Raw genomic sequence first — 27,143 nt, 5'->3', positions numbered from 1 at the left:
CAAAACGGCCTCCTAACTACTGTGTCCTCAAAATATTTACTGTTGACTAAACATTCTGCCTACTTATTTCAGTATGCAGTGTAATCCAAAATAATGGAGCACTTTAATGATAGTATCATAATGGCAGTTGTGTGCTTAAACTGTGGGAAACGCTGTGAGGTAGAGTCCTATAAGTTTCCCGGAGTGTAATTTGCCGTATTTGATGATTTGGGGTTTAAAGCACCTGCTTGTTATAGGATGCAGAAAACACAATGCTGTTCTGTGTACATGTCCAGACAAGTACAGGTGTCTTCAGTCGGTGTTTGAGGGAACTTGAACTGCCCAAACTGGTGAGCATCTGAAACTCTGGATTTAGACTCTGTTTATATATCTGTTCAATGTTTTTAATTACACAGATTTATTATGTTACAGGCACTTTGCAGATATCCGTATCCGGATCATATTAAATTACATTACAGTCCGTTTTATCCAGTGACTTATATTACAATACTATGTAAATTTATACTTCACCAAACAAGGGCGGGAGAGCCCGATTGCAGAATGAAGACTTGGCTGATATGTAGGGCTGGATGATCGTTTGAAGATCTCTAAGCAAATGAATGTGTGCAGCCAAGCGAACTGCCCGAACTAAAGTGACAGTTTGTATTGAGTAACTAGGCCTCCAGCCTTGGAATTAAGAAATGATAGAGTTTCAGCGTCGCCCAATCAGAGGTGAGAACCAAGGTTTTTGTTCCAACCGCTCACGTCACCTACTCATCTCCGTAATTGACTCGCCTTCGAGCAGACTGGTTTGGACAAACCGGTGAAATCAGCCGATGTCGTGATTCACATGATTGGGCACCACTGATCTAGTGTGGGGTTGTGGGGTGTGTAGGTATTTTGTTTTCAGCCAGGCCAGACCGAAGACTCCAGGTGAGGAGTCTGCTGGTGTAATTGAGCGTAATTGATCCGCTGAAGGCTTCCGAATGAAGCCCTGTACGCCCTGAGGCTCTATGAGGGCATGAGCGCATTCCGCTCATCACACCACTTCGACATCGCCGGTGGTTCCCGTGACATCGCCGTTTCCGCTCTGTCTCTGTAGCTGCAGCAGGGCACGTTTATTCAGGCTTTCTTGGCTCTTCTGAGCATGACGTCACTGTTTCTGCCGCTCTCTGGTTCACCCTCTGAAGCTCGTCCTGATTCTAGTTTAACTCGCTGTGGCCCTGTTCTGTTTAGGTGGCATTACCTCCTCTTTGACAGAGCTCTATGAATTACCCAGAACCCTCTTCCTGTGTCTGTACCATGACCATGTTTGAACCTCACTGTGTCAAAAAGGCTAGCCAGAGCATAAAGAGAAGCAGCCTGCGTGTACACACACACACACACATGCGCACACACACTCACATAACATAATCACCTCACCTGGTTTCTTGGGTCTGAATCGGTTGCTTATTTTAAGGTGGAGACGAAAGCCAGCACACCCTACGGCTCTCCAGGACCAGGGTTGCCGACCCCTGCACTACACCAAGATTCCCCACCCATCGCATCACCCATAACCAGGGCTGTAGCCCACAGAGCTCATACTGAACACTAGCATCTCTCCAGACGCATGATTCTAAAGACCATCTGCGGTACGAGCAGAGGAGCTCCACAACACTGCCACCTGTGTCTGTTTGCAGTAACACATCTTGTACCCCTGGGGAGCATTCCTGTAAGTCTGTGGATATTGTTTGGATATGTTTACACCACAGTTTGTGGGTCAAGAAAGCCTCACAATCCAGTAATGTTCTATAGTTGAGTGAGAGAGTGTATATACGGTATAATGTGTGTGATTGTGTGTGTGTGTGTGTGTGTGTGTGTGGTCCTGTAATATCTGAAGATGAGGTGGTGTAGACAGGCAGACAGTCTGACAGAGCAGAGAACTCTGGGAGACCAGAGTCACAGAGAGTTTGAAGTGGGTGTTGGGTTAGAACTCCCGCTTGGCGCCTGTGTGTGTGTGTGTGTGTGTGTGTGTGTGTGTGTGTGTGTGTGTGTGTGTGTGTGTGTGTGTGAGACATAGGCACACCGTCAGACAGCCTGGCGTCAAAGCACCACGAACACCAACACTTAACTGCCCACACACAAACCACACACACACGAACACACACACACACACTTCCTGTCTTGGCTCCGGCACTGAGGTGGGGCTCCTGCATCAGTAAACAAGGCTGGCTTTTACGCAACACACCAAGCGGGGGTAGCGCGCTCGAATCGGTTCGGCTGTAAACATGTAAACTTGGGGTAAGAGGAGACGTCCAGACTCCATTCCCAGAGAGCGTGTGTCAGAGCCAGACGCCTCTGTCCGCTCCTCTCGCCGTGATGTCAGCGTCGCTCGCCGTGATGTCAGCGCCGTGAGCCGTGAGCGTCATAAGCGCGGCCGAACTCCGACGGGAACCCGCCGGCTGCTCGGAACACGCCTGACTCAGACGAACGCACCGCCGGAGTCGTGGGAAGAGCTGGGGAGTCGTCGGAAGAGCCGGCGATTCGTGGAAATCGTCTCCCACCGCTCCGGCCGCAGCTTCCCGATCTTCCTCCACAAACATAGGGAGTCATCCTCACCTCAGCTCCCCCCCCCCCCCCCCACCGCCGCAGGCCCACGCTTCCGGATGCTTCTTTCTGTCGCTGTCGGAGGATAGCGGTTTGCGAGGTCACTTGCGTTTACTCCCTTCGTTTACAAGGTCGCTTGTGTTTCGTCTGCCCTTTAAATGCATCAATAACACTTGCATAAGACCTGGTGCTCATACTCCCCTGATTTGTCTCAAGTCCAAGCAACAAGCTGCATTTAGCATTCATAAGCTTTTCATAAATAAAACAGAGGCGGTTTCCGAGAATTCCCCTCCCCCAAACAATGGGCGATTACCTGCATTGCTAGTCGGTTTTGACTGCAGGTCATGTGATTCACCAGTTACGATAAATGACACAATTAATATTCTCCCAGTCGGTCTCCCAGCGTGTGCCATCAAGCCCCTCCAGCTGGTCCAGAATGCTGCAGCCCGCCTGATCACCAATCAGCCCAGGTCGGCTCATGTCACCCCGCTTCTCATTGCCCTCCACTGGCTTCCCATTGCCGGACGCATCCGTTTCAAGGCCCTAGTGTAGGCATTTCAGGCTGCTAAGGGGACTGCCCCACCTTACATACAATCCCTGATCACTCCCTACTCCCCAGCTAGACCACTCCGGTCTGCCAGCTCTGGTCGCCTTACGGTTCCCTCTCTACGTGCACCTGGCGGTCGAGCTGCACGTTCACGCCTGTTTTCCGTTCTGGTTCCTCAGTGGTGGAATGACTTGCCTACCACTGTCAGAACAGCAGAATCCCTCCCCCTATTTCGACGCAGACTCAAAACCCACCTTTTCAAACTCTACCTTAGTCCTCCCTCCTGATTTCCCCTGCCCCTCCTTTCTGATATCCCTATCCTTGTCTAACCCCCCCCCCCCCCCCCCCCAAAAAAAAAAAAATGATGACAACTATGTTTAGAACAGCATTTCCTGTGTATTTTGCTAGTTTCTGGATGTGATGCTCTGACTTATGGTAGAATCTATGCACTTGTAAGTCGCTTTGGATTAAAAGCGTCTGCCAAATGACTAAAATGTAAATGTAATATCTGATTCATGTACAAGTGTATTGTGTGCCGTAGCATGTACGCAGGTACCCGGATCACTACACCTACAGCAGGTATAGTGAATAGATTTTTGACCAGTATTAACCTGGAAGCCTTCCTTCACTCTTACAGCCCACCCAGTGGCGTGAGATTGCCGGTGCTTAAGAGAAAGTCGATGGCCATTCTAAAGAGTTCCATTCCGATTACTACAACCAGTTACCTGGCAAAAGCTATTTGTCTCAGACTCAGGCGTGTGTGCGTGTGCGTGTGCGCGAGAAGCATCCCTGGATGACACTCTCTGACCCTGCTTGGTTGTCGTTAATGAGAACTGTCCCTGGGGCTTGTGGCCCACAGGAGGGTGTGTTGCCCATGGAAACCGTGGTGCTGAAGGCTGCATTTTTGGGCTGTGACTCAGCAGAGGGAGACGCTTGCCTTCAGGGTGTGGCCGCGTAAGGTCTCACTCTGCTGTGAAGTGATGCGGGGTTGCTGGTTTTCTCAGACTCGAGAATACGTCAGGCCGGGTCATCTGACTCATTCACGTCCTTTCTGGCCAGACCGTTGAAAGAAAGATGGAGGTGATGGATTATGTGAGTGTAGAGACGTCGGGTTAAATTACAACTTGCTGTAAATGGACTGCTTTTTATTCCAAGAGTTTTACAATTGATGCCTCTCCTCCACCGATTCTCACACCCACTCTCACACACCAACTGAGAGAGCAGCTGGGGTTTGGGTGTCTTGCTCAGGGACGCTTCAGCATAGCCAGGGCGGGGGGGGATTGAACCGGTCAGACACCGCTCTTACCCACAGAGCTAATGATGCCCCCCGTACTGTGTTCGCTATAACTCTCCCAGCTCATTAAAGGGGCTTTTGCGGGGTTGTCGCATGATCTGAAAATGACAATGATGAAAAGGGTACGTGAGCCGACAGGTGGAGTGTGAGGGGAAAAAAAGAGAAGTTTCATAATTCCGATCTCCAATTGTGCCTCATCTCGCCAATGTTGAATCATGGAGGAAGCAACGTTTCCGTGGCGATAAGGGCATAGCTGCCTCGTCCTGCTGGAACCTTTTTTTTTTTGCCTCATTTATTACACTTTTGTCCCGAGGCTTTTTTTTTTTTTACAGTTTCATTATGACCATTGTGAATTTGGATTGTGACTCATGTTTACAGTACCCTGTCTCGTGGATCTTTGCTACCTACAGCTTTGGGTGAATCACGGTCAGTCGAACCAGACCGACGCCAGGTCGCCTCTCGGTGGGAGAGGCCCCTATCAGACTGCTTTTGTTTCTGCTGTTTAAAGAGCCGGTGAACTCATCCTGGTGAGCGCTACCTTTTCAGCGGAAAATCTCTGGCCACACACACTCAAACTGTCCAAACGCAGCGCTAGCTGAAAGGGCTTTTTTGTTATTTATTTACCAAAGCCATTATGGAGTGTGTGTGTGTGTGTGTGTGTGTGTGTTTGAATGTATTACCAGAACACGATCTTGCCATTTTTGTGCCATTACAATTAGTGCTGGCAAAATAAATGGCAAGTAAATAGTTAAATAATGGCTGCCTGCCAAACTGTCCTGTCACTATCGGAACACCCAGGAATGACTCATCAATATTCCCATGTAAAAACCTCACAAACCTGCGGGAACCTCATTTTTCCCCCGTTTGTCATAATTCCCCTCTCCTGCTGGTGGATCCTGAAGACTGGGTCCTGTGACCCGTCATTTCGGCTTCCTGCACTGTTACAAGGGCTCATCATTACTTTATTACTGAAACTTGCTCTGGTTAAAATGATAATGGTTAAATGTGCCTGACTGTCAAAATAAGAAATGTAACTTTATATTTATATATTTATGTTAATTAGGCCTGTGAAGATGTGGAAACAGGAACAGGAAAGAATGCACTGCAGCTGAGAAATGGCTGACCATTTTAAATGAATTTGTGTTTAAAAAAAAAAAAAAAACTTTTGGGAAATGTACACTGAAAAATGTTGCAAACATAAGAATGTACTTCATTCATAAGGAACATTCTTTAATCTCTGGCTTTTATTCGTTGCTGCGTTTGTTACGGCACAAGGATTACAGGTCGGAATTTGGCCTTCGGTCATAAGCAGCATTAAGTTTTTCAAGCTGGGACCTTGTTCAAGAGTACCTGCTATTATTTTAACAATCTTGCTGCTCCACTGTTTTTCTTGTAGCTTTCAGACGAGAGCTGTGATCGGTCCTTGTTCTGTCCAGCCGGTCTTTACAAAAACAGCCGCCAGGCACTTATTGTTTAAACACTAGAAATATTCTAAAATGCGTGTACTGTAATTAATTACAAGGCAATATTATATCACTCAAAGAAGGGCTTCTGGTTGTCTGTTGTCCTGTGGTGACTGCCTGAGATGATCCACACAGGACTGTGGCCCTGGCAGCTGCTAAGCTCACCCCCCACCCCACCCCACCCCACCAGGCTGCTGTGAATGTCAACAGCCTTCCAGATCCAACACATTCCACACTGTGCCCCCCCCCCCCCCCCGTTTATATATAGAGCCCCAAATTACCCTCTTTAACACAGGGTTAGTGTCTCTCGCCATAACACACACAGGCTTGCACACACACACAGGTTTGCATGTATGCACACACACACACACACACACACACACTGGTTTACAGTCTCACACACATACACACACAGGTGTTTGTACACACACACACACACACACACACACACTATGCATTCCCCTCACTTGTGATGCTTTGCAGAAGCCATTCCAGGCATTGTGCTGATAAGCCGCAGCTATGTCAGCCTGGCGCAGGCGACCGTGGGAAGAAGTGTCAGGTGAAAATGAAAAGAATACAGGGCTGATGTTTAGCAAGAGGGTGGTTATGAAAAGGCAAACACTTTTGGACATTAACCCGTCTGTTCACCTGTCTGCTCAGCCGCGCCACTCCCTCACCTGTGTGGGCACAGTCTTCTGCAATAAGCCAGGAAGAGAAAGAGCCTAATGCCCCAGCCAATCAGCTGCTCGGAATACTGCTGGCCCCAGGGTTCCAGACATAGCCTGTAACCGTGCAACCCCATCTGTCCTTGCACCGCAGGACTTACCTGCCTCTCTCATAATAATAATAATAATTTATAATAATAAATATATCTCCGACAATACCCTGTTCATGTACTGTACAACTTACGGTTCAATCAGGGTAGACTTAAAACTGATTTCTTTGTTCAAGTTGTAGACTTGGAACTAGATTTGGCTTCTCTGAGGCAGTTTTGAAGAGTTTTAGGTTTAGAGGGAACTGATCACTAAAAGGGTTTTAAAATAGATTATCTTTTTATCTGTCTTTTTGTCGTTTTCTTGGGGAAAACGACAGCATGGCACCATGCCACATGAGGTGATGACATATTAAAATTGAACAATTTCACCTTTCTTACAAGTATGAAAAATAAAATGCAGGGAATTGCTTGTATGCTTGAGTGCCAAGATAAGCCACTCCTTTCGTTTGGAATTTAAGAGTTCTCCTCTGCAGTCAGGGCTGCGTATCTCTTCTGATAACCGCGAGGCACAGATAAATTGTTTAAATGTTTAGAGACTGACATCTTTGTTGGGAGTTGACGCCTCAGTTGTGGATAACCAGGAGAGGGATGAATCTCTCTCCCGCAGCCATTCGACAGGAGGCCCTGACCCCAGAGCAGGAAGTGAAGGGGAAACTGGCGTGTGAAGCCAGCGAATCCAGCAGGAGGAGTGCGTGTAAGTTTCAGACAGAGGCAGTGCTATCGTGCCCCTGGGTTTGTGCAGTCGGTTATCGTCTTTACAAAGTGTTCCCAAAGCGATGTGCAAATGGCAGGGCGTGGAGTTGGCACTTCCGCTGTTGAAGGTGAATTTTCCGGGAAGGGAACGTGTCCTGCATTCGGACGGTGAAACGGAGCGATATCTCTGTCAGGGGCTCTGCGCAGCCTCCCTGGAATCTGATCAAAGTTTGGTAATGCCGCAAGCTGACCTCCGATAAACAACTTTTGCTTGCCCTGGCAGTCTGGCACACATCTGTAGCCTTGGCGATTAGGGAATCAGGGTCAGATCAAGCTTTGCAGGATCTTTAATCGAGGGTCTGGAACCAGTGACCTGCTGTGAATGGTCCACTGACATCTGAACCCAACACAATTTCAGTAAAATAAATCTGTTTTGTTTGGTCTGAAAGCACCCAAACTCAAATCTTACTGTGGAAAATTAATCAAATTAGAACCTTTTTGAGCACATAAAAAGACACCTTTTATGGTCTTTAAGACACCTGCCCAGTTGTCAGGGTGAATCGGTGACTCATCAGGAATTCACCTGATGTGTGAATCTCCACCCTGTGAAAGTGCAACCTCAAAGTTTACACAGGTTTCTCTTAAGAATGAGTGTCATGACTGAACATCACTTCCTGTAGATGACAGGTTTGGGAGGAACTGTGTCTCTCATTAACTCACTGAACCCTTCAGAAACATGGCCGTGGAGTTTTAACGGCAGCCTCTGTCAAAGCTTCACTTGTGCACTGCCTTGTTCCTGTCTCCTCCTTAATTGCGTTTCAGACACAATAAATGTGCAAAGCCTTTTGATAGCCCTGGCAGTGCACATTTACACAGAAATGCACCTCTGTGTGTGTATGTACCGTTTGTGTGTGCGTGCCCACCTGTGTTTGTTTGCGGCGCACGTGTGTATGTGTCTGTGTTTTGTGTATCTGTCTGTGTCAGTGTGTGATTTTCTCAGGGAAGGGCTGCTGCATCCTGCCAGTCCTTTCAGGGCAGGGACAGATCCGGTATTGGTGTGTTTACGCTCAGTGTAATACCCCCCCCCCCCCCCGGGGGTAACGACTTCCGCCGTGGGGCTCCAGGAGATGAGTGCAGGAGGATGTTGTTGAGTGAGGACTGTGGGCTCAGTGTCGAGCTGCCAGCCAATCAGCTCCCAGTCTCAGGAGCCGCAAGGATTGGCTTGTTTCCCAACCCCCTCCTCCCCCCTCTCGCTGTTCCTCTGGGGCAGACCAGGGGAGATTTGGAGATGGCTTGGCAGGCCTTGCGAGGCTCGGTTAGGCTGGTGACTCACTGCAGTTTTTAAATAACTATAATTCAAATACTTTATTTGCATTGCACTATTCATTCATGTTGTGTGCAGCACAGTACTCATGATTTTATTGTTCAGTAAATACAATTCCCAAAAAAGAAGAAAACAAGATTCAAAAACTATCAGGGATGAATATAAAACGAATGAATTTGACAAAGATGAGATTAACAAGGAAATGGGAATAAACCCAAGATATGCAACCGGGAGAGAAACTCGTGTAAGACGGTTGAACAGACTGTTCGAGTTCTGTAATCCTCCCTCCCCCTCCCTAGGGTGACCCTGTTCTGGTTGGACACACCCTGGTCTAACCTGATCTCCCCCCACCCCCTCCACACACACACACACACACACACACACACACAGTAGCGGCTCCTCTGTACACACCCAAAGCACCTGAGTCATTAAACTTCCACAGTCGACAGACCTTCTGTCACCTTCAGATACTTCATTTGAAATACTTTAACCCTTCAGACCCCAGTAGGAATAAAAGAAAAGATGTGAATCAGATTACTGTCAATTCCCAAGATACCATTTTCACTGGTATAACTATATCTTATGGAGCGGAAATGCCTGTCCTTCACCAGTACTCAGAAGAAAAATGCAGTGTGTTTGTTCAGGTTTCAGTTGGCAACACGTTAAATTCTCAGGAATCTTTCAGTGTATGCAATTAACATTACATTACAGGCATTTGACAGATGCTCTTATCCAGAGCGGCGTACAATCAGGACGTAAGCAGGGACCAGTGCGCTGAAAGACCCTGAGTAGGAAGTAGGAATGACCACAAAGATAAGAACTTGGACTTTGTAGATTAATCTGGTGATTTTACATTTTTTTTAGACTCGTCTGTCATTATGTGATCAGAGTATCAGTCAGCGTTGTGATACCTGGACTGTTCATTGGCTGATAAGCGCACAGCAGAATGTTAAAATGTCACCCGAGTGCTGTTCCGTGTTCCACCGCCATACCTGCGGTCACCTGGTTTCCGGGCCCTGTGTTATGTTAGGCTTGACTCCAGCAGCTTCATGCTTTAAGCCGTCTCCTCGCACAAGCGGTCCGATGTGACCACGATGAGAGAAACCGTGTCAACCTCGCCCTTCTTGCTGGAATTCTAAAACTGTTCTTGTGCACTTTTTGTTGCGGTTAAAGAACACCGTGCGAGACAGCCAAGGATGCATTCTGTCTGAGTTAATCCCAGATCAAAGGACATACAGGCACCGCTCCTGAGAGGTAGAGGGCGTGGGATCAGATGTCACCTGAGCACACGTGTAGGCGAGAGGTGGCAGATCCTCTTTCAGAAGAGCAGTGGAGATCACAGTTCAGTGTTCTGCAGTGTTATGCCTCAACGTTTACAAAACCATCAGGGTTCTTGTTACACATTAGGATACCTGCCTCCCACAGTGTCCGGTACATTCCTGAGAACTTCCTGCAGGTCAAACAGGGCCGGGCTGCTTTTGGTCAGCTGAGCCCCCAACGGAATGGAATATAACACAGCCCCCTCAATCCCAGAACACACCTCTTCTCATAAAAACAAGGTGTGACTGGGCAAGACGGGCAGACCAGGGCGCTGTTTCACAAAGCAGGACTACGGAGTTTGTCTTGCTGGATAAAACCTGGAACCACTTCAGATCTTTAACATGGACTGATGTTTAAAAAAAATAAAATGAAAAGCTATTCTGGGTTTAACCCAGTTCCTGCTTTGTGACACAGGGCAGCAAGAACGAGATATACCGTAATCTGCAGGCCTACCAAGGGCACTGACTGCACAACCCAAGCCCTGGAGATGGAAAGGGTCTTCTCAACATTACAATCGGCACCCAATCAAGACGAAACAGACCCGATGGGACAGCTGCTAATTCACAGAAGTGCGGGGTAGCACTGAGACCCAGCGGACCTTGCGGCTCTTCGGCGCCATCACCACTTCCGGCGCTGCACAGGAACACCTTCCCGAGGACCTCTGTGGAAGAAAGGGAGACGCTGCTCTGCGTGTTTCTGCACGACGGGGAATCCAGGTTCACCGACGACCCGGTGTCTGGGGTAAAAGAATCCAGGCGGATTCCGCATAGGCCAGTCTAAACACCCTACAGACACGCGAAAACGGCTCTCGAACATCTCATTCCACACATTCCAAATTCCCAGGATGCCGAGCGTAGCAGACATAATTGAAGCGGCTCGCAACTAGCGAATGCGAGCAGATTTTTTGACGCGTGTCATTTTGCAACACCACCGTCGCTTCGAGACATAAGTCTGTTGATAAATCTGAAGGCTGCGGTGTGGGGATCCGTGCATGATAACACAAGCCAACTCCAGAATGTGAGACTGCACTGTTTAAGCACCCAGACAGAAAAGCTTCCTCGCCACACACAACCACAGGAGACGGGTGTTGATGTTGCACAACCTTTAATAGAATATCCTAAGTGTTATGTACAAATTGAGTAAAACTGGATGTTGCTCTTTGACGCCCCCTACAGGGAAGCCTGTACACGGCCCACCTTTAAACGCTCAAAACGTGTGCGGTTACCGAAGCGGGTGTGGGGTTCAGTGCCTCCAGTATCCGGGCTCACCTCTGGGGTACCCCCACACAGGCGTCTCAAACATCTGCTATGGCCTGCTGTCATGGTTACGGTTGCCTGGGACACAACCAAGCTCTGCGGGTATTGGACACAAAGGCAGCAGTAGTGACTGACAGCTGCTTGTCATATGGAAAGGGTGTGGTTAGAACTCTTTCTGGTTTTCTGACTGGTGGAGGCTGGTGACCGTTGGACTGGTGGAACCACATGGCGTTCTGACACACTGCTCCCTGGAAGCAGGCAGTGACGGAACGCGCCATCACCGTGGTTACCACGCGGTTGCATTTCGCAAGTCGGGACGTAAGAGAGGTGATGGAAGAGCATCCATTTTGTGTGATTTGTAAGACTCCATTTGGCAATAAAGACATTTTCATTTATTAAGCAAGTGCTTGCGCAGTCGGTCAACAGCTGGAGGGGGCGGTGGACAAAGGCAGGTCACACAGCTCCAACAGGCTACTATACACAGACCCAGTACACATACTTCAAACCAGCACTTAATAAAATAAACTAATAAATAACTTCTTAAGTGGAACTTACTTGAAAAAGTATGTTTTGACCAAAAAAAAGAAGGAAAAAAAAGTTAAATAGGCAACCCCAATATCGCATTAAAGTTCTGAACGGTTTTACGTTAGACGGTCATGGCATAAAAAACCCTGAGTAAAAAGCTTAATCAGATTCCTTTGTGACGTTCCTATGACCTGGAGAAGGGGAATCCTCCTGAAAACATGGCTGAATCTGGCAACCCATCTGCAACCTTACAGTACTGGAGTCCCTGTCCCGGGGATTCTGTACAGGGCGGACGGGGCGCCCGGGCGAAACGAGGGCATGCATTTGAAAGCCGTTCTTCCCGTCGCTGAGGAGATTAACGGGGGCCTTGCAGGGCAGGCCCAGGCTGTACTGATTGGACGAGTGGAGGGGGAGGGGGCGGGGCCTCCGTGGTCTCCACTCTACTGCTGTTTGCACTCGGCTGGCTGGGGCTCCTCCTTCTGCGGGGGGGGGGGGGGGGGGGAGAGAAAAGAGCGGTGAGAGGAAGGAGAGAGGGATGGAGGTAGGCTAGTGAAGAACATCAAGCCAGTTAGCACAGGGCTAATGTAGGCTAGTGAAGAACATCAAGCCAGTTAGCACAGGGCTAATGTAGGCTAGTGAAGAACATCAAGCCAGTTAGCACAGGGCTAATGTAGGCTAGTGAAGAACATCAAGCCAGTTAGCACAGGGCTAATGTAGGCTAGTGAAGAACATCAAGCCAGTTAGCACAGGGCTAATGTAGGCTAGTGAAGAACATCAAGCCAGTTAGCCCAGGGCTAATGTAGGCTAGTGAAGAACATCAAGCCAGTTAGCACAGGGCTAATGTAGGCTAGTGAAGAACATCAAGCCAGTTAGCCCAGGGCTAATTTCGGTTAGTGGAGAACATGGAGCAAGTTAGCACAGGGCTAATGTAGGCTAGTGAAGAACATCAAGCCAGTTAGCACAGGGCTAATGTAGGCTAGTGAAGAACATCAAGCCAGTTAGCCCAGGGCTAATGTAGGCTAGTGAAGAACATCAAGCCAGTTAGCACAGGGCTAATGTAGGCTAGTGGAGAACATGGAGCTAGTTAGCACAGGGATAATGTAGACTAGTGGAGAACATCGAACCAGTTAGCACAGGGCTAATTTCGGTTAGTGGAGAACATGGAGCAAGTTAGCACAGGGCTAATGTAGGCTAGTGGAGAACATGGAGCTAGTTAGCACAGGGATAATGTAGGCTAGTGGAGAACATCGAACCAGTTAGCACAGGGCTAATTTCGGTTAGTGGAGAACATGGAGCAAGTTAGCACAGGGCTAATGTGGGCAAGCTGAGGGTTGGCTGGTTCTCCCCGATACCGCTCATTTAAACAGGTCAGTTACACACTTAACACACCTAATCTGGCTTCTTGGGTGGCTGATTTATAATTTATTAATGAGAAAAGACCCTGCGGCGCTCCAGGAGCTGGGCTGAGGGGCCCTGACAGAGGGCCCAGCTCTGAGCTACAGCAGGAGGGGCAGCGATGAGCCAGCAGCCAGGAGAGCGAGCGAGCGAGAGAGGGAGACTACTGACCCTGCAGGAGATTAGTGTGCTTCTGAAACAGCGCTACAGTGTGTGTGCGAGCGAGCGCTCGTTCACGAGAGAGGGCAGAATGAGGGAGGAAGAGGAGGAGCTAAAGACAGGAAGCAGCTCGGCCTCGCCCTCTTACCTACGAACGCAGGGACTGAGCGAATTACGCCTGCAATGGGAGGGGGCAGTGTGGAGGAGAGGCGGAGGAACAGTGTCAATCATCATCACAGAGCAAGATAACAGACAGATAGTCCTGCTTCAACCCTGGTCTGTGACACGGTCAGAAACCGTCAGGCACTTCTTCATCCAGCCAAGGGGAATGGCTAAAACTAAAGGCGTACTATTGTAAAGCAGGATATGAATTAACACACCGTGGCACGACTCGACTCTGACACAGGGGTCATCAAATCGCGGTCCCCGGGGTTAACTGACCTTGGGCTCATCGTCCCCCTCGTCTTCATCACCATCGTCTTCATGGTCCTGTTAACACAACAACAGAAACACGTCCGGTCAGTTTCCTCCAGACAGCGCCCCCCACTGTCCCGGTGGGGTAGCTGCACCCTGTGTGTGTGTGGGACCGGAACACTGCTCTCACCTCTTCCTCTGCCTCCTCCAGCTCCTCTTCATCAAACTGCAGGGACAGGGAAGGACAGGTGTGAACACACTGTGTGTGTGTGTGTGTGTGTGTGTGTTTCCCTGTACTGCCCATATAATGGAAGTGTAATCACACATTGCAGTGTGTAATAAGCATGCAATATAATGTAACAGAAGGGTAATAACTGTCTGCTAAGCGTAATAGAGGAAAACAGGGGAAACCGTAATGCATATTGCAGTGTAATAAGTGTGTAATATAATGTAACAGAGGAGTAATAACATACGCTCTCATCATCCTCCAGAGCCTCTCCTGTGAAGTAGAGGACAGCTCGGGGTACTATCCTCTCACGGAAGAAATGGCCGATCTCAAAATCAGTGGCTAAGTTGAACTCCAGGTCTTCATCCTGCGGTCAGAGAGACATAAACCGGCTCACTCAACCGTGTGACGTTTCACAATGTCCAGCCTCCTGTCTATAGACGGGGAACCATTACAGTACCACTCACAACAGTGCCAGAGAGAACCTGTGACATTAAAGAACCTGCATTTTATTAATGCCTGATATGCAGCAGTGACCGTAGTGGGAGAGGTTTACTGCGTTCGTCTCTCGTTCTGTTAAGTGTTTGGACTTCAGCAGAAGTGTGTAACTCACCATCTCTTCACCAGGGGGTACTGAAAAGTAGAAGGATAAATCAGGGTTATTCAGCAGAATTTCTCATTGTGAATGAGAATGAGGCTCAAGTACTGTTACTGACATTACATACACAGCCCACCAGAAGCCTGAAGACATTCAGCCTCACAACCTCACAGTGCTGCTCAAACTGGCATTCTTCACAATTCTGCACACCTACATTCAACTTCATTTTCAAAATACCACTTTCTTAAGGTCATACAATTCAGGTCGGCAATATTTAAAAGTAAATGGGAGTAAAAATGGAAGGTGTGTGTTAATTAAATACTTTGTTTAATAGGGGGGTTTCACACACTGGTAAAGGCACCGTAAACCAGGTTAATTCGGTAATACACAAATGATTCCTGGGTTCCCTAGCAACGTTGCCCTGGATATGGATTGTAGAGCCCCGTAGGCCTCACACACACGCACACAAACACACAAACACACACGTCTGTGAGCGTGGCTCAGCCTGCCCGTGACATCAGCGTTTTTCCCAGCGGAGGTGGCAGTAGGGCCACACCCCGGTGATTGTGGAGGGTGGAGAGGTGTCGCTTCCACTTTCCCACAGTCACAGAACTGGCCAGGCCACATTCCTCCAGGGCCCTGCTCTCTCTCTCTAGCCCTGCTCTCTCACTCCAGGGCCCTGCTCTCTCACTCCAGGGCCCTGCTCTCTCACTCCAGACCTGCTCTCTCACTCCAGACCTGCTCTCTCATTCCAGCCCTGCTGTTCTACAAGCAGGCACATTTTCACAGTCAGCACTGCGCTAACACAGGCTAACTCCCCCAGACCCACTCTAGCTAGCACTGAACTCCCCAACACCCACTGTAGCCCCGCTAACATAGGCTAGCACTGAACTCCCCAACACCCACTGTAGCCCCGCTAACATAGGCTAGCACTGAACTACCCAACACCCACTGTAGCCCCGCTAACATAGGCTAGCACTGAACTCCCCAACACCCACTGTAGCCCCGCTAACATAGGCTAGCACTGAACTCCCCAACACCCACTGTAGCTCCGCTAACATAGGCTAGCACTGAACTACCCAACACCCACTGTAGCCCCGCTAACATAGGCTAGCACTGAACTCCCCAACACCCACTGTAGCTCCGCTAACATAGGCTAGCACTGAACTCCCCAACACCCACTGTAGCACCGCTAACATAGGCTAGCACTGAACACTCCCAGACCTGCTGTGGCCCCGCTAACACTGAACTGCCCTGCACCTGCTGCAGCCTCACTGACGCAGGCTAGCACTGAACTCCCCCACAGGCTAGTGTGCAGGCATTTCCACCCAGGTGAGCCAGGAATTTATGGCAGGGCCAAGTCCACAGGCCTGCTGGCACCAGGCACAGCGACGCAGTGACTTCCTGTGTCAGTCCGAGGGTGTGTGCCACACTCAGTGACTCAGCTGGCCCTGCTCACCGGCATCTTCTCACCTGCTGCCTTTTATGGGTCCATTCTCAGCAGCCAATAGGAAGCCTCGCCCTGACCACATGCTCAGGTGACAGGCGTGTCAGCAATTTCAACTTCAGCCAATGAGAGCTCGTCCGATGTGAAAAGGAGATTTGAGCAGAGGAGTCACATTGTTCATGAATGGGGGAGATTTTGTTTCTCTTTCCTGGTGAAATCTCATTTGATATTTATTCAGTCTTTGTGTAACACCAAGGGGGGCTGACCCAGCTTTCTGTTTCTGGGAAATGCAGTGGCTTTGTGTTGGAGCTTTCCAGCACACTGTGAATGCAGGCTAAGAGTGGTAGTTTGAAGAGGGAAGGTCCACGCGTCTCGTCCCACAGCAACAGAACACTGCACGTGAAAGGGCGCAGACTGGTTCACACATTATGGGACGGCAACTGAACCCACAGCGCTAGTCTATCCAGTCCATTATAAAGCATTTTACCCTGTTCCCTTCTGCTTTCCCTTTCCACGCTCCAATCTGAACAGTGTGTGTCACCGGCCTTCTCCCTGATGAGGACTCCAGTGTTTACCACACCCCTGGGGCTCCCGTGTCTCAGCCCTGGTGTTACTGAGGCATTAAACATTAAGAAAAGCTTCACTCATTTTCCATCTTAGTCTGCGTGACGTTCACATTTTATGAGGCTGTCCATCAATGCGTGATGTATTAGCAGCCTGTGAAACGTTAACCCCTGTGACCTCTCCAGGCTCCTCTAGCGCTGGGCTAACGGGAAGAACGACCGGTCACTCATTTTCAGACTTCACCTGCCGCAGTGTCCGTCATTAACCTGCAGTCCACGGCTAACGCCTGTTTTTCGGAAACTGTTAGCGGAAAACTAGATGCCAGGGTCACACGTTTGTGATTAAAGTGCAGGGCAGGACTGAAGGAAAGGCTCAGTAAAGCAGCTCTGGGGACAGGGAAGAGCAGAGCAGGGCAGGCCTGTCAGAGAGGCACTGAGCTCCTGATTCAGTGGACTCGTGTAGCACTGCTGCCCCCTGCTGGGTGAGCTTAAGCATGCATCATCTACAGGAGCGGTGTCTGGTCTTATCCAAAAAGGGCTGGTGTGGGTGCAGGGCTTTGTTTAAGGCACCTGAGTCTTCTTATCAAGGTCTTTATTGAAGACCACGATCAGGTTAACTGGAAGAATCAGGTGTTGTGTTGGGCTGTGCTAAAACAAAAACCTGCACCCACACCGGCCCTTTTTGGATACGTCAGCACACCCCTGATCCTCAGTGTAAGACTCCAGGCCTGCACTCTCAGAAATAAAGGCACAGTAGAGGTACATTTCTGCTCGCCCACATTTTGTACATGGAACAAATTTCCTGAATATACCCCAATAATGCTCTTTGGATACTATGCCTTTTAACAAGCAAAAAAGCTATAAATCAATGATTAGGCATACAATTTTATGCACCCACAGGGGTACCACCCCAGTGACAAGCTTTTGTACCTTTTTTGTACTGGACGTGCAACCTGGAGGTTGCAGGTTTGATACCCAGACAGGACTCTGCACTGCTGCTGTGCCCCTGGGCAAGGTGCTTAACCTGAACTACTTCACTAAATATCCCGCAGTGTAAGTGGATGGTCTGTAACTTGCTCTGGATAATCATACGCACAATGCCACACCGCTAAATGCCCAAACTGGGCAGCCGCTCCAGATCGAAAATACGAAACATTAGAATACACAGCAATATACTGTAAATATGCTATGACTCAAAATATTTTAAATGTATTTCCCATACACTATATGCGTTAAGGCCCTCCCTTGAGTGACAGCATCAGTTACTGCGACATGTTAAGACCCTCTCCCTGAGTGACAGGATCAGGTTCTGTGACGTGTTAAGACCCTCTCCCTGAGTGACAGGATCAGTTACTGCGACATGTTAAGACCCTCTCCCAGAGTGACAGCATCAGTTACTGTGACATGTTAAGACCCTCTCCCTGAGTGACAGGATCAGGTTCTGTGATGTGTTAAGACCCTCCCCCTGAGTGACAGGATCAGGTTCTGTGATGTGTTAAGACCCTCTCCCTGAGTGACAGGATCAGGTTCTGTGATGTGTTAAGACCCTCTCCCTGAGTGACAGGATCAGGTTCTGTGATGTGTTAAGACCCTCTCCCTGAGTGACAGGATCAGGTTCTGTGATGTGTTAAGACCCTCCCCCTGGCCGACATCATCAGGTACTGCGGCGCGTCAGGACTCACCTTTGACGGGGCTGAAGAAGTTGAAGAAGGAGTCGTTGGGCACCTGCTTGGTGATGGTCCGCACCGTGCCGCGGCCCTTGTGCTTCTGCTTCTTCTTGATGGTCTTCACCGTCACGTCTTTGCCTCTGATCCAGTCGATGTCGCAGCTGGGCGGGGCCACAGGGTCAGAGGTCACCGAGAGCGGTTCTCCCAAACCCCGCTCCTTACGCAGGTTTACTTATCTTTTATATACATCAGTTCTCACCCTGAGGGCTGAGAACTGCTGGTTTTCCACACTCACTCTGTGTGAAGATGGTCTGACCAATCAGTTGCACTAATTTATGAGTTAATTACCCGGGAGATAAGAGAACTAGGGCTGGATTTGGATACAATATTTGGTGATCCCTGACGTATATGAATTGGTGCTTGGTTCGTCGTGAGCAAATGTAGTTTGTCAAAGGCATATCCAAGTACTACATCTGAGACCTTCTGATATTTTACAATGGACAGGAATCTGTGCAGAAATAGATATTGCCCAATCATGTGTCATGGAGGTCCGAGAGTCTGCAGGTTTTCATTCCAACCAATCACAACAGCAGCTGATTTCACTAATTAGTTCCCTCCTCTCTGGTTGAAGGTGTGTGAACTAGTGAAATCAGATGGTGTAGTAATTGGTTGGAAATATACCTTCATACTCTCAGCCTTCCATGGCACTCCTGATCTTGAATGAAATGGCACTTCCTGGTTTGTCACATGACGTGACTGTAGATGTTTCCGTGGAGACCCCATCGCCCCTGCTCACCCCTCACAGCCCACGATCTCCGGCCCCTCGAAGGAGAAGGGGTCGCTGGGGTCGGGCTCCGACTTCATCTTGTACACCTTGGTCAGGATGCTGTTGTTGAAGTAGCCATTGGGCTCGAAGTGGAACACTAACGTGAAGCTCTGCGACAGAGGGAAGCCAAAACGACACACTCAAGACTCCGACAACCAGGAAACATCCTGAGGCAGCCCTAATCTAAACATGTCAATGTGGAGTCAGCGTTCACCGATGAGCCTTATAACGCTCACCATTGGCTGCCCAGGCTCGGAAAACTTCACTTTGATGTCCTGCAAGTGCTTCAGGATTGGCTCGTCGTGTTCCTGGAGAGGACAGAAGGACACACACACAGCCCATCACACACACGCTACACTGGTGTATCGCACACTGTATGGGCCGTTCTTACACGATGCACACAGCGGAATCAGCGTCCCTTCCCAGGGAGCAGCAGACAATACTGTTGAATCACTGCACAAATACACACACTGGCCTCCAGGTGGCACTCCTGCCCCAAATAAACCAGCTCTGTGCCCAGCAGGGACTTCTTCCCACCAACATCAGGGGGAATCTTACTCGAACCATCTCCCGAGTATTCAGTCCTAGAGATTCAGGCTTGTCCTGGACAAATGGACTGCATGATCTGTCAAGTACATTTTTTCTCCTGTTCATTCTCCTACATTTTCATCCTTCTGCTGTTTAAAGGCAATCTGTTCTCTCCACCTCAGAGACAAATGTAGCTGTAGCTATTCTATATACCCCAATTCTGTGCTCAATATTTGTAACATGAACACAGCTCATGTAGATCTGTTTTTCTAAAATCGTTCACTTTACAATGTTTGAGAGGGTTTTCAAAGAGGGATTCTTTTGTTCAGCACGCATCCAAGCAGAGGCTTGAATCATCCTTATTTTCATGTGCGATACAGGCCCTACTGAACACACGTGTTCCCCTGTGGCGTGTTCCCCTGTGGCGTGTTCCCACCTGCATCATGTCACTGAGCATGTCCACGCTCCTGAAGATGGTGAGCCAGAACTCCGGGATGCCCTTGGGGTCCTCCTCGGTGCTGGCCGCCTCCTTATTCTCCTCCATTGTGGCTTTCTTCTGCAGCTCCTCCTGCGGGGAGACGACCAGACACTCAGACACACTGAGGGATTAGGGCTATTACACATTAATAACAGACTGTAGCCATGAGCGTACACAGTGAGATTAGTGTTATTACACATTAATAACAGACTTCAGCCATGACCACACAAACCACAGGAGATTAGTGTTATTGCACATTAATAACAGACTGTAGCCACGAGTCACACACACACACACACACACACAGACCACAGTAGTTGAGTCTGGCCCCTGAGTGCACGCACACACACACACACACACACACACACACACACACACACACACACACACACACACACACACACACACACACACACACACACACACAGCAGTAGTTGAGTCAGGCTGGTACTCACGGATAGCTCCTCTTCATCCTCTCTGTCGCTCTGCCACTCACACTCCTCGTCTGTGGGCTCCACAGCACCTGAGACCACGTCTCGCCTCTGTACACAGGACAAACACACACACACATACACATCCATCCATCAGCACCAGTGCAACAGGTCCACATCATGAACATATCACACCAATATACTGCAGTACCAACAGTCTCCTCCATGCACTGACACACCACCTCTTTCTACTTTTACATTTCAAATGATTTATTTGCATAAAATATTTTACTATAATATTAAATATTTAAAAATATATATATCGGGGTACATAAAAAGGGCTGACCTGTTTCAGGATTTAGTGCCTAAGTCTGCTGTTAATTAGCTCAATCAAATCATGATCTGATCATTGTATAAACACCAGCTGCAGACTGCCAGTGTATCTTAAACATTCTACTGGAGTAAAGGAGGGAAGCAGTTTATAGAGCTGTCAGAAAACTAAAACCAAGGTCACTGATTGGAACAACAACCAGCATGCAGACCGGCCCTCCTAGACCAGGGTTGTGCAGCCCTGCTGTGGAAATGACCAGCCAAGCCCTGCTGTAGCCCTTAGTGCAGGCCTGTTCCCTGCTGTGGAAATGACCAGCTAAGCCCTGCTGTAGCCCTTAGAGCAGGCCTGTTCCCTGCTGTGGAAATGACCAGCCAAGCCCTGCTGTAGCCCTTAGTGCAGGCCTGTTCCCTGCTGTGGAAATGACCAGCTAAGCCCTGCTGTAGCCCTTAGTGCAGGCCTGTTCCCTGCTGTGGAAATGACCAGCCAAGCCCTGCTGTAGCCCTTAGTGCAGGCCTGTTCCCTGCTGTGGAAATGACCAGCTAAGCCCTGCTGTAGCCCTTAGTGCAGGCCTGTTCCCTGCTGTGGAAATGACCAGCTAAGCCCTGCTGTAGCCCTTAGTGCAGGCCTGTTCCCTGCTGTGGAACTGACCAGCTAAGCCCTGCTGTAGCCCTTAGAGCAGCCTGTTCCCTGCTGTGGAAATGACCAGCTATGAGGGTGACTGGCTGGACACTCGTTAGCGGGGAGTTGTATTTAGCACTGGAATGCCCCCCCCGCAGACAGGAGGTCAGGTGCCTGGGGTTTACCAGGCCAAAGTGCAAGGGGGGGAATCTGACACCCCTCAGCGGGACAGAGGATGTGGGATGGGATGGGGTACCTTATCGAACAGTGGCTGGTACAGTGCGGCGTACTTCCTCTCTAACTCGTGCACCTCCTCATAGAACTGGGCTTCTATGTGCGCAGACTTGACCTGCAGCTGTTTCAGTGTGTTCACTCTTCTCTTCACAGACTTAGGCAAGCTGAGTACACGCACACGCACGCACGCACGCACACACACACACACACACACACACACACACACACACACACACACACACACACACACACACACACACACACACACACACACACACACACACACACACAGAGTGGAGACATAAAACCCAGGATTAGTGCACTCGCACAGATACAGAAATGCTTTTGGAGAAGGAAAGGAAATTACATCATTTCCAGTATTGCCGGGCTTTTCTGAGTGTACGATAATGAGCAGACTGGGGTGAGGGCAGTGAAGGGCTCTGTACCTCTCTATGGTCGAGGGGATGTGGGGCGAGCTGTCCAGTCTGTCCTGAAGCCCCAAGGGGCCCTGTGGCGTCTGCACTGTCTGATCGTCCATTCCACCTGCGGCTAACAGACAAGACCAGCCATCATTAGCACATCACTGTACCCACAAATCAGGAGCACATCAGTGTACCCACAAACCAGGAGCACATCAGTGTACCCACAAACCAGGAGCACATCAGTGTACCCACAAACCAGGAGCACACCAGTGTAACCACAAACCAGAGGCACACCAGTGTACCAACAAACCAGGAGCACACCAGTGTACCAACAAACCAGGAGCACACCAGTGTACCAACAAACCAGGAGCACACCAGTGTACCAACAAACCAGGAGCACACCAGTGTACCAACAAACCAGGAGCACACCAGTGTACAGGTTGGTGGTTGAAGCCCCAGTGTGGCCAGATTAAGATCAGTGCAGCTGTTGGGCCCTTGAGCAAGGCACTTAACCCCCATTTTGCTCCAGGGGCGATTGTCCTGATTTGAATCAACTAGTCTAATCAATTGTAAGCCGCTATGGATAAAAGCATCAGTTAAATAACTTTTAAGGTTTCCACAACGTTGACGGCAAACTCCAGAGGGATCACTCTGAAGTCCTGGCATGGCGCACCGCCTGTGTTTTGACACATTGGCTCAGCAGACTGAAGGCTGGTAGTACACTTACCACCATGCCACCCACACCGCAGCGAAAACCATCACCAAGGGAACGAACACTTCCTCTCTGCCTGGGGACGAAAAACTGTGACAAGCTGCTTTCTTAATCTCACAGAGGAACAGGAACTTAGCCAGAGACATGCTGGCGACTCGCTGGGAAACCAAAGTGTGGAGCGGTCATCACAACAAACCCTGTTAAGAGCCCCGAGATTTCCCCCAGGCACTGCAAATCTGGAGCTTCATAAAAACTCTCTAAATGACTCTCACCATCACTCCTGACAGCTCACAGAAGCCAAGGAGCGTTATAAAAAAAATAAAAACAGAGTGTACATACACACCCTTCGAACAAATGAGTTCCTTTGCAGTTAAAATTTTGGGGTCGGTTCAATCGTATGGGGTCTGAGGCGAAAATGCGAACGCACCTACGAGACAACATGTTTGGGTAAATGGCACACAGACAGAAAGGCCTCTGGGATACGCTCTCCTCCGGGCGAATGTCAGTATGATAAACACGGCTGTGAGTGAAATGCACTGGGGACATCTCCGCTCTCCAGACGAGCCCTTAAACATGACAGCAAGCTGCACAGCTCCTCTCCTAATGCCAGCTTCACAGGTGCCTCACCATTTCCCCAACGCAACTGAAGGCAGTTAAATGTCCTGTCAGTAGCTAGTGTCATGGGTTATCACACTCCAAGTGGCCCATCTGAGAGGCAATCAACACATCCGATCATTTAAGAAGCTTTCACGCACAGAGGCTGTTGCAAAAAAAGAATAATAATAAAAAAAAACAATGCTGTGTGACAGTATTTGACACCAAAATGGGAAATGCGAAAATGCGTTCAAGGTAATAAAAACCTGGCAGGAGTAGGCTTGAGTACCATCTTGAATGAGACCCATCTTCAGTTGATGTGAAACAAAGATTGCCAAGAGGGTAAAATCTGATCACAGTGCAAACTTTCACATCTTCCCATCTGTCCTTAAAGCGCAATTCTTAAGCATGCTTCACCTACCAGCCCAATCAGGGCAGCCAATCACAAGTGGTGTACACTTCCATAACATCAAATACCTTTTTCAAAATTGCAACTCAAGTGGCTTGTCAACTGTGCATGACTAATGCCGTTTCGGTAACCGACTAATAGCATAATGTTACCTCTGGATCTGTGATCTCCCTCCATTATAGACCAGACCCCGTATTCTGCAACAGAAGGGTGGAGAGGTGAATCTTGAGTAAAGCACATATTGATTACAAATGACTTATAACTAATGCAGGTAGCTTAATGTCATTTGTTCCATGTAAGGTAAATGTAAAGTACATTTTGACAGCTTGCTTACCTAGTTAGCAACGGTTAAGAAGAATCTTTCCAGCAGTATTAAGCCAGGGAATAGTTTGAGACAGCTGTTAGCTAACGTTAATATGTTATTATGCAAAGTCATCACAGTTGTCATTTAACGTTTGCATAGCTACGTTAATGTTTCCTTGAAACAGACGGGCACCTGGCATTAGGTGCAACGTTACAATGTGCAATCTAATGTGGTTAATCAATTGTAAATAGGTGGCAAAAATATCGAGCTAACGTTAAATGTAAGCGTCTGAAAATCTTACGTTGTTTTTTTATTAACGTTAGTAGCGTCACTTTCCCTAACCTCAACTGTTATGTTCCCTATAACTTACTAGCCAACGTTAGTTAGGTACCTGGCAGCCTTGTAAGCTTAGCCTATGCTCGATTAATTTGCAATAGCTATAGCGTTATACATAAAATACATTTCAAACAAGTAATCTTATTATTTATTGGTTTTACAACCAAGCATTCACCAGAAAGATCAATAAACCTAAAAAGAAAATCTTACAACCTTCGGTTAGCAAACCGTTAACGTACCGCTGTACAGTCCCGGCCTTGTTTTCAAAATAACGACAGCACGTTCGATAGTACCGACCACCTCAGTCTTGGCTATAAACAGTCAATGACGCACTACAGCTTTAGGTTGTTTCTTTTCTCAACGCTTACACCCAGCGCTCGTTCCAGCTGCGCACGGAGGAGTCCTCTGAGACAATCAAATACAAGAGCGTACTGTTTACGCGGAGAAAAGAAACTCGTCCTTCACTTCACCCGTCAACAGTTATCCAACTAACTAGACAGCCACCGAGCAAACCATCTAGTCTAACAATGTATGACGTATGCCGTGAAATGCCTCGACACAATACACAGACATGTCAAGACAGCAACGAATAATGTTTGCAAGCTGTGAAATTGAACAAAGTAAGTCGAAGCTTGGACTCCGCCTATTAATGCCCACATAAACAAATCTTGGGCGGTGCCACACAGTTTCAGAAAGAGTCGGCGAGGTAGCAGACTAGCAAGCTAGCCAGTGCTGAGAGGTGCAAGTCGACAGGCTGAAATTGGAGGTATTCAAACTAACGTTAACTAAATACAAGTCACTATCATACGGCCGGCCAGTGACAAGTGCGCCGGTTTCTCCCTTGGTTAAATGCCCTCACTCCTTGCTAGCTTGATAACGGTGTTAACTGGCTACAGCAAAGCTAGCTAGCTAGCTAGCTAGCTAGCTAACGTTAGCTCGCCAATATTAAGCAGCGTTCTCAGTCAATAACAGATTACAAGTTATTTATTTCATTGTTCATTTGGAAATATCTGTTTATTGGAAATACAAAAACATTTTCTAAAAATGTATTGGGTGAACTTAACCGGTTAGCGACACATTCTTCCCCATTTCCACGTCTTACCTCAATCAGCGCTGCTTCCCTGCCTGCCCTCACGCTTCTAGCCGCACCAAAGCGCGGAACCCTGCAACAATTCCATTGCTGATTGGTCGCATCAGTCACGACCGCCCAGACATGCTGAGAAATTTGAAGTAGAAATGTAAAGCACTGCTTTCCTGTTTGAAACGGAATGTCAGATCTACACAATCACGATAGTTTGGCATGTAATCTTCTGCTGACGAATAGATAACATTTTTTTAAACAATTGTAGAAGCGCCAACCATCTGCAATGTGAAAAGTCTTTGTTCACCTTATTGGTCATTCGTCAGCATTTAACCAAGATTTAAAAAAATAACAGGAGCAGTTAAAAATTCAAGACTGCAGTGTAACTGTATTAATAATTAACAATACAATTAACTTTCTTGATTTCATGTATATTGCAATCGCTTAATCCACCACTTCTAGTAACTGAAAAATATTTCTGAACAATTTAAAAGTAAAAAATCTAGGTGGACTTCTGGCCCGGGTTACTTGAAAAAATACTCAATTGTGTGTCCAACTTGGGATATTTCTGCCAAATATTATTTTTGACTGCCTCAAATGCAGATGTATTCCTCCCAAACAAAAATGAAGGGGAAAAAAACAGTGTCTGGCATCTCTGTGTGTGTGTGTGTGTGTGTGTGTGTGTGTGTGTGTGTGCGTGTGCGCATCGGTGTTGTCGTCTGATTCAGCACATTTTCAAAGAGCAGGATAGCGCTCCAGAATTGTAATTAGGAAGCTGTCTGAAGTCCAGCTGTTGTTTTACACACTGCTCTCTCCACAGACCCAGGAACACTAAACACAACACTGGCACATTACAGTGCCATAAAGTAAATCATTAACAAATCCTCCGGTAATGTACCGAATTAGCATTTTTCACTGACTTCCTGCCAATCCTCCAGTTTGTGCCAGGCAGCGTTTCCATGCAACCAGTTGAGACAGTGGGAAAAATCACTGCCCAGTCCTGTTCCTGGAGATCTACTGGCCTGTAGGTTGTCACCCCAACCCTAACAAAGCACTACTCGTTCAACAGCTAGACTGAAATATTTTGATCTGTTAATTTATACAAGCAAGTCTGCCAAATCAGGGTTGATGTGAAAAGCTACAGGATGGAAGATCTCTAGGAACAGGATTGGACAGCCCTGCACTAGTGAGCTCACAGGGCTGTGCTGCTTTTTCAGATATTATACTGCAAGTGTGGGCCTAGTTAATACTTTGATGGGAGCCCACCAGGGAAAAATAAGTTGCTGTTGGAAGTGATGTTGGTGGGCCAGTAGGGGGTGATATTCCCTCTGGTCAAATAAACCCCAATCGCCCATTGTACTGTGCTGTAGGAGACAGTCTTATGGATGAGATGCTAAACTGAGAAGTCCTGACTCACTCTGGTCATTAAAGATCCCATGGCATCCATTTGCAAAAAGAAGGGGGTTCCCCGGTGTCCTGGCTAAATTCCTAACCTGGCTTTTGCGAGCTGCCACCCAATAATACCCTGATTTAATTAACTAAAAATGTCCTCCACCTCAGCTGGTATGTGGTGGGAGTTCTGGCGCAAAATGGCTGCCATGCATCACT

General features: G+C 48.3%; 1 protein-coding gene across 5 annotated transcripts; it reads right to left on the bottom strand.

Moving 5' to 3' along the window:
- Window positions 1-11,068: 11,068 nt before the first annotated feature.
- On the bottom strand, window positions 11,069-25,659 carry LOC133111342 (nucleosome assembly protein 1-like 4). 5 transcript variants are annotated; one of them, XM_061221592.1, is made up of 15 exons: window positions 25,557-25,658; window positions 23,967-24,011; window positions 22,124-22,226; window positions 21,700-21,841; window positions 20,519-20,605; window positions 20,022-20,153; window positions 19,294-19,365; window positions 19,028-19,167; window positions 18,247-18,392; window positions 14,570-14,589; window positions 14,204-14,323; window positions 13,921-13,956; window positions 13,758-13,805; window positions 13,465-13,494; window positions 11,069-12,241 (listed from the first exon to the last, which is right to left on the bottom strand). In XM_061221592.1, exons 2-14 carry the CDS (start codon window positions 23,989-23,991, stop codon window positions 13,489-13,491), a joined length of 1,077 nt encoding a protein of 358 aa, XP_061077576.1. In that variant the 5' UTR covers window positions 23,992-24,011; window positions 25,557-25,658; the 3' UTR covers window positions 11,069-12,241; window positions 13,465-13,488. The 5 variants fall into 5 exon arrangements, with proteins under 5 accessions (XP_061077576.1, XP_061077572.1, XP_061077574.1 ...); XM_061221588.1 differs by lacking the exon at window positions 13,465-13,494 and having other exon boundaries at window positions 25,557-25,659; XM_061221590.1 differs by lacking the exons at window positions 13,465-13,494; window positions 25,557-25,658 and adding an exon at window positions 24,694-25,074.
- Between the last annotated feature and the right edge of the window lie 1,484 nt (window positions 25,660-27,143).

The sequence above is a fragment of the Conger conger genome, chromosome 15 (assembly GCF_963514075.1).
Source record: "Conger conger chromosome 15, fConCon1.1, whole genome shotgun sequence".
Classification (NCBI taxonomy): domain Eukaryota; kingdom Metazoa; phylum Chordata; class Actinopteri; order Anguilliformes; family Congridae; genus Conger; species Conger conger.
The sequence above is the reverse complement of the archived record's forward strand: the minus strand, read 5'-3'. Positions and strand labels throughout refer to the sequence as shown.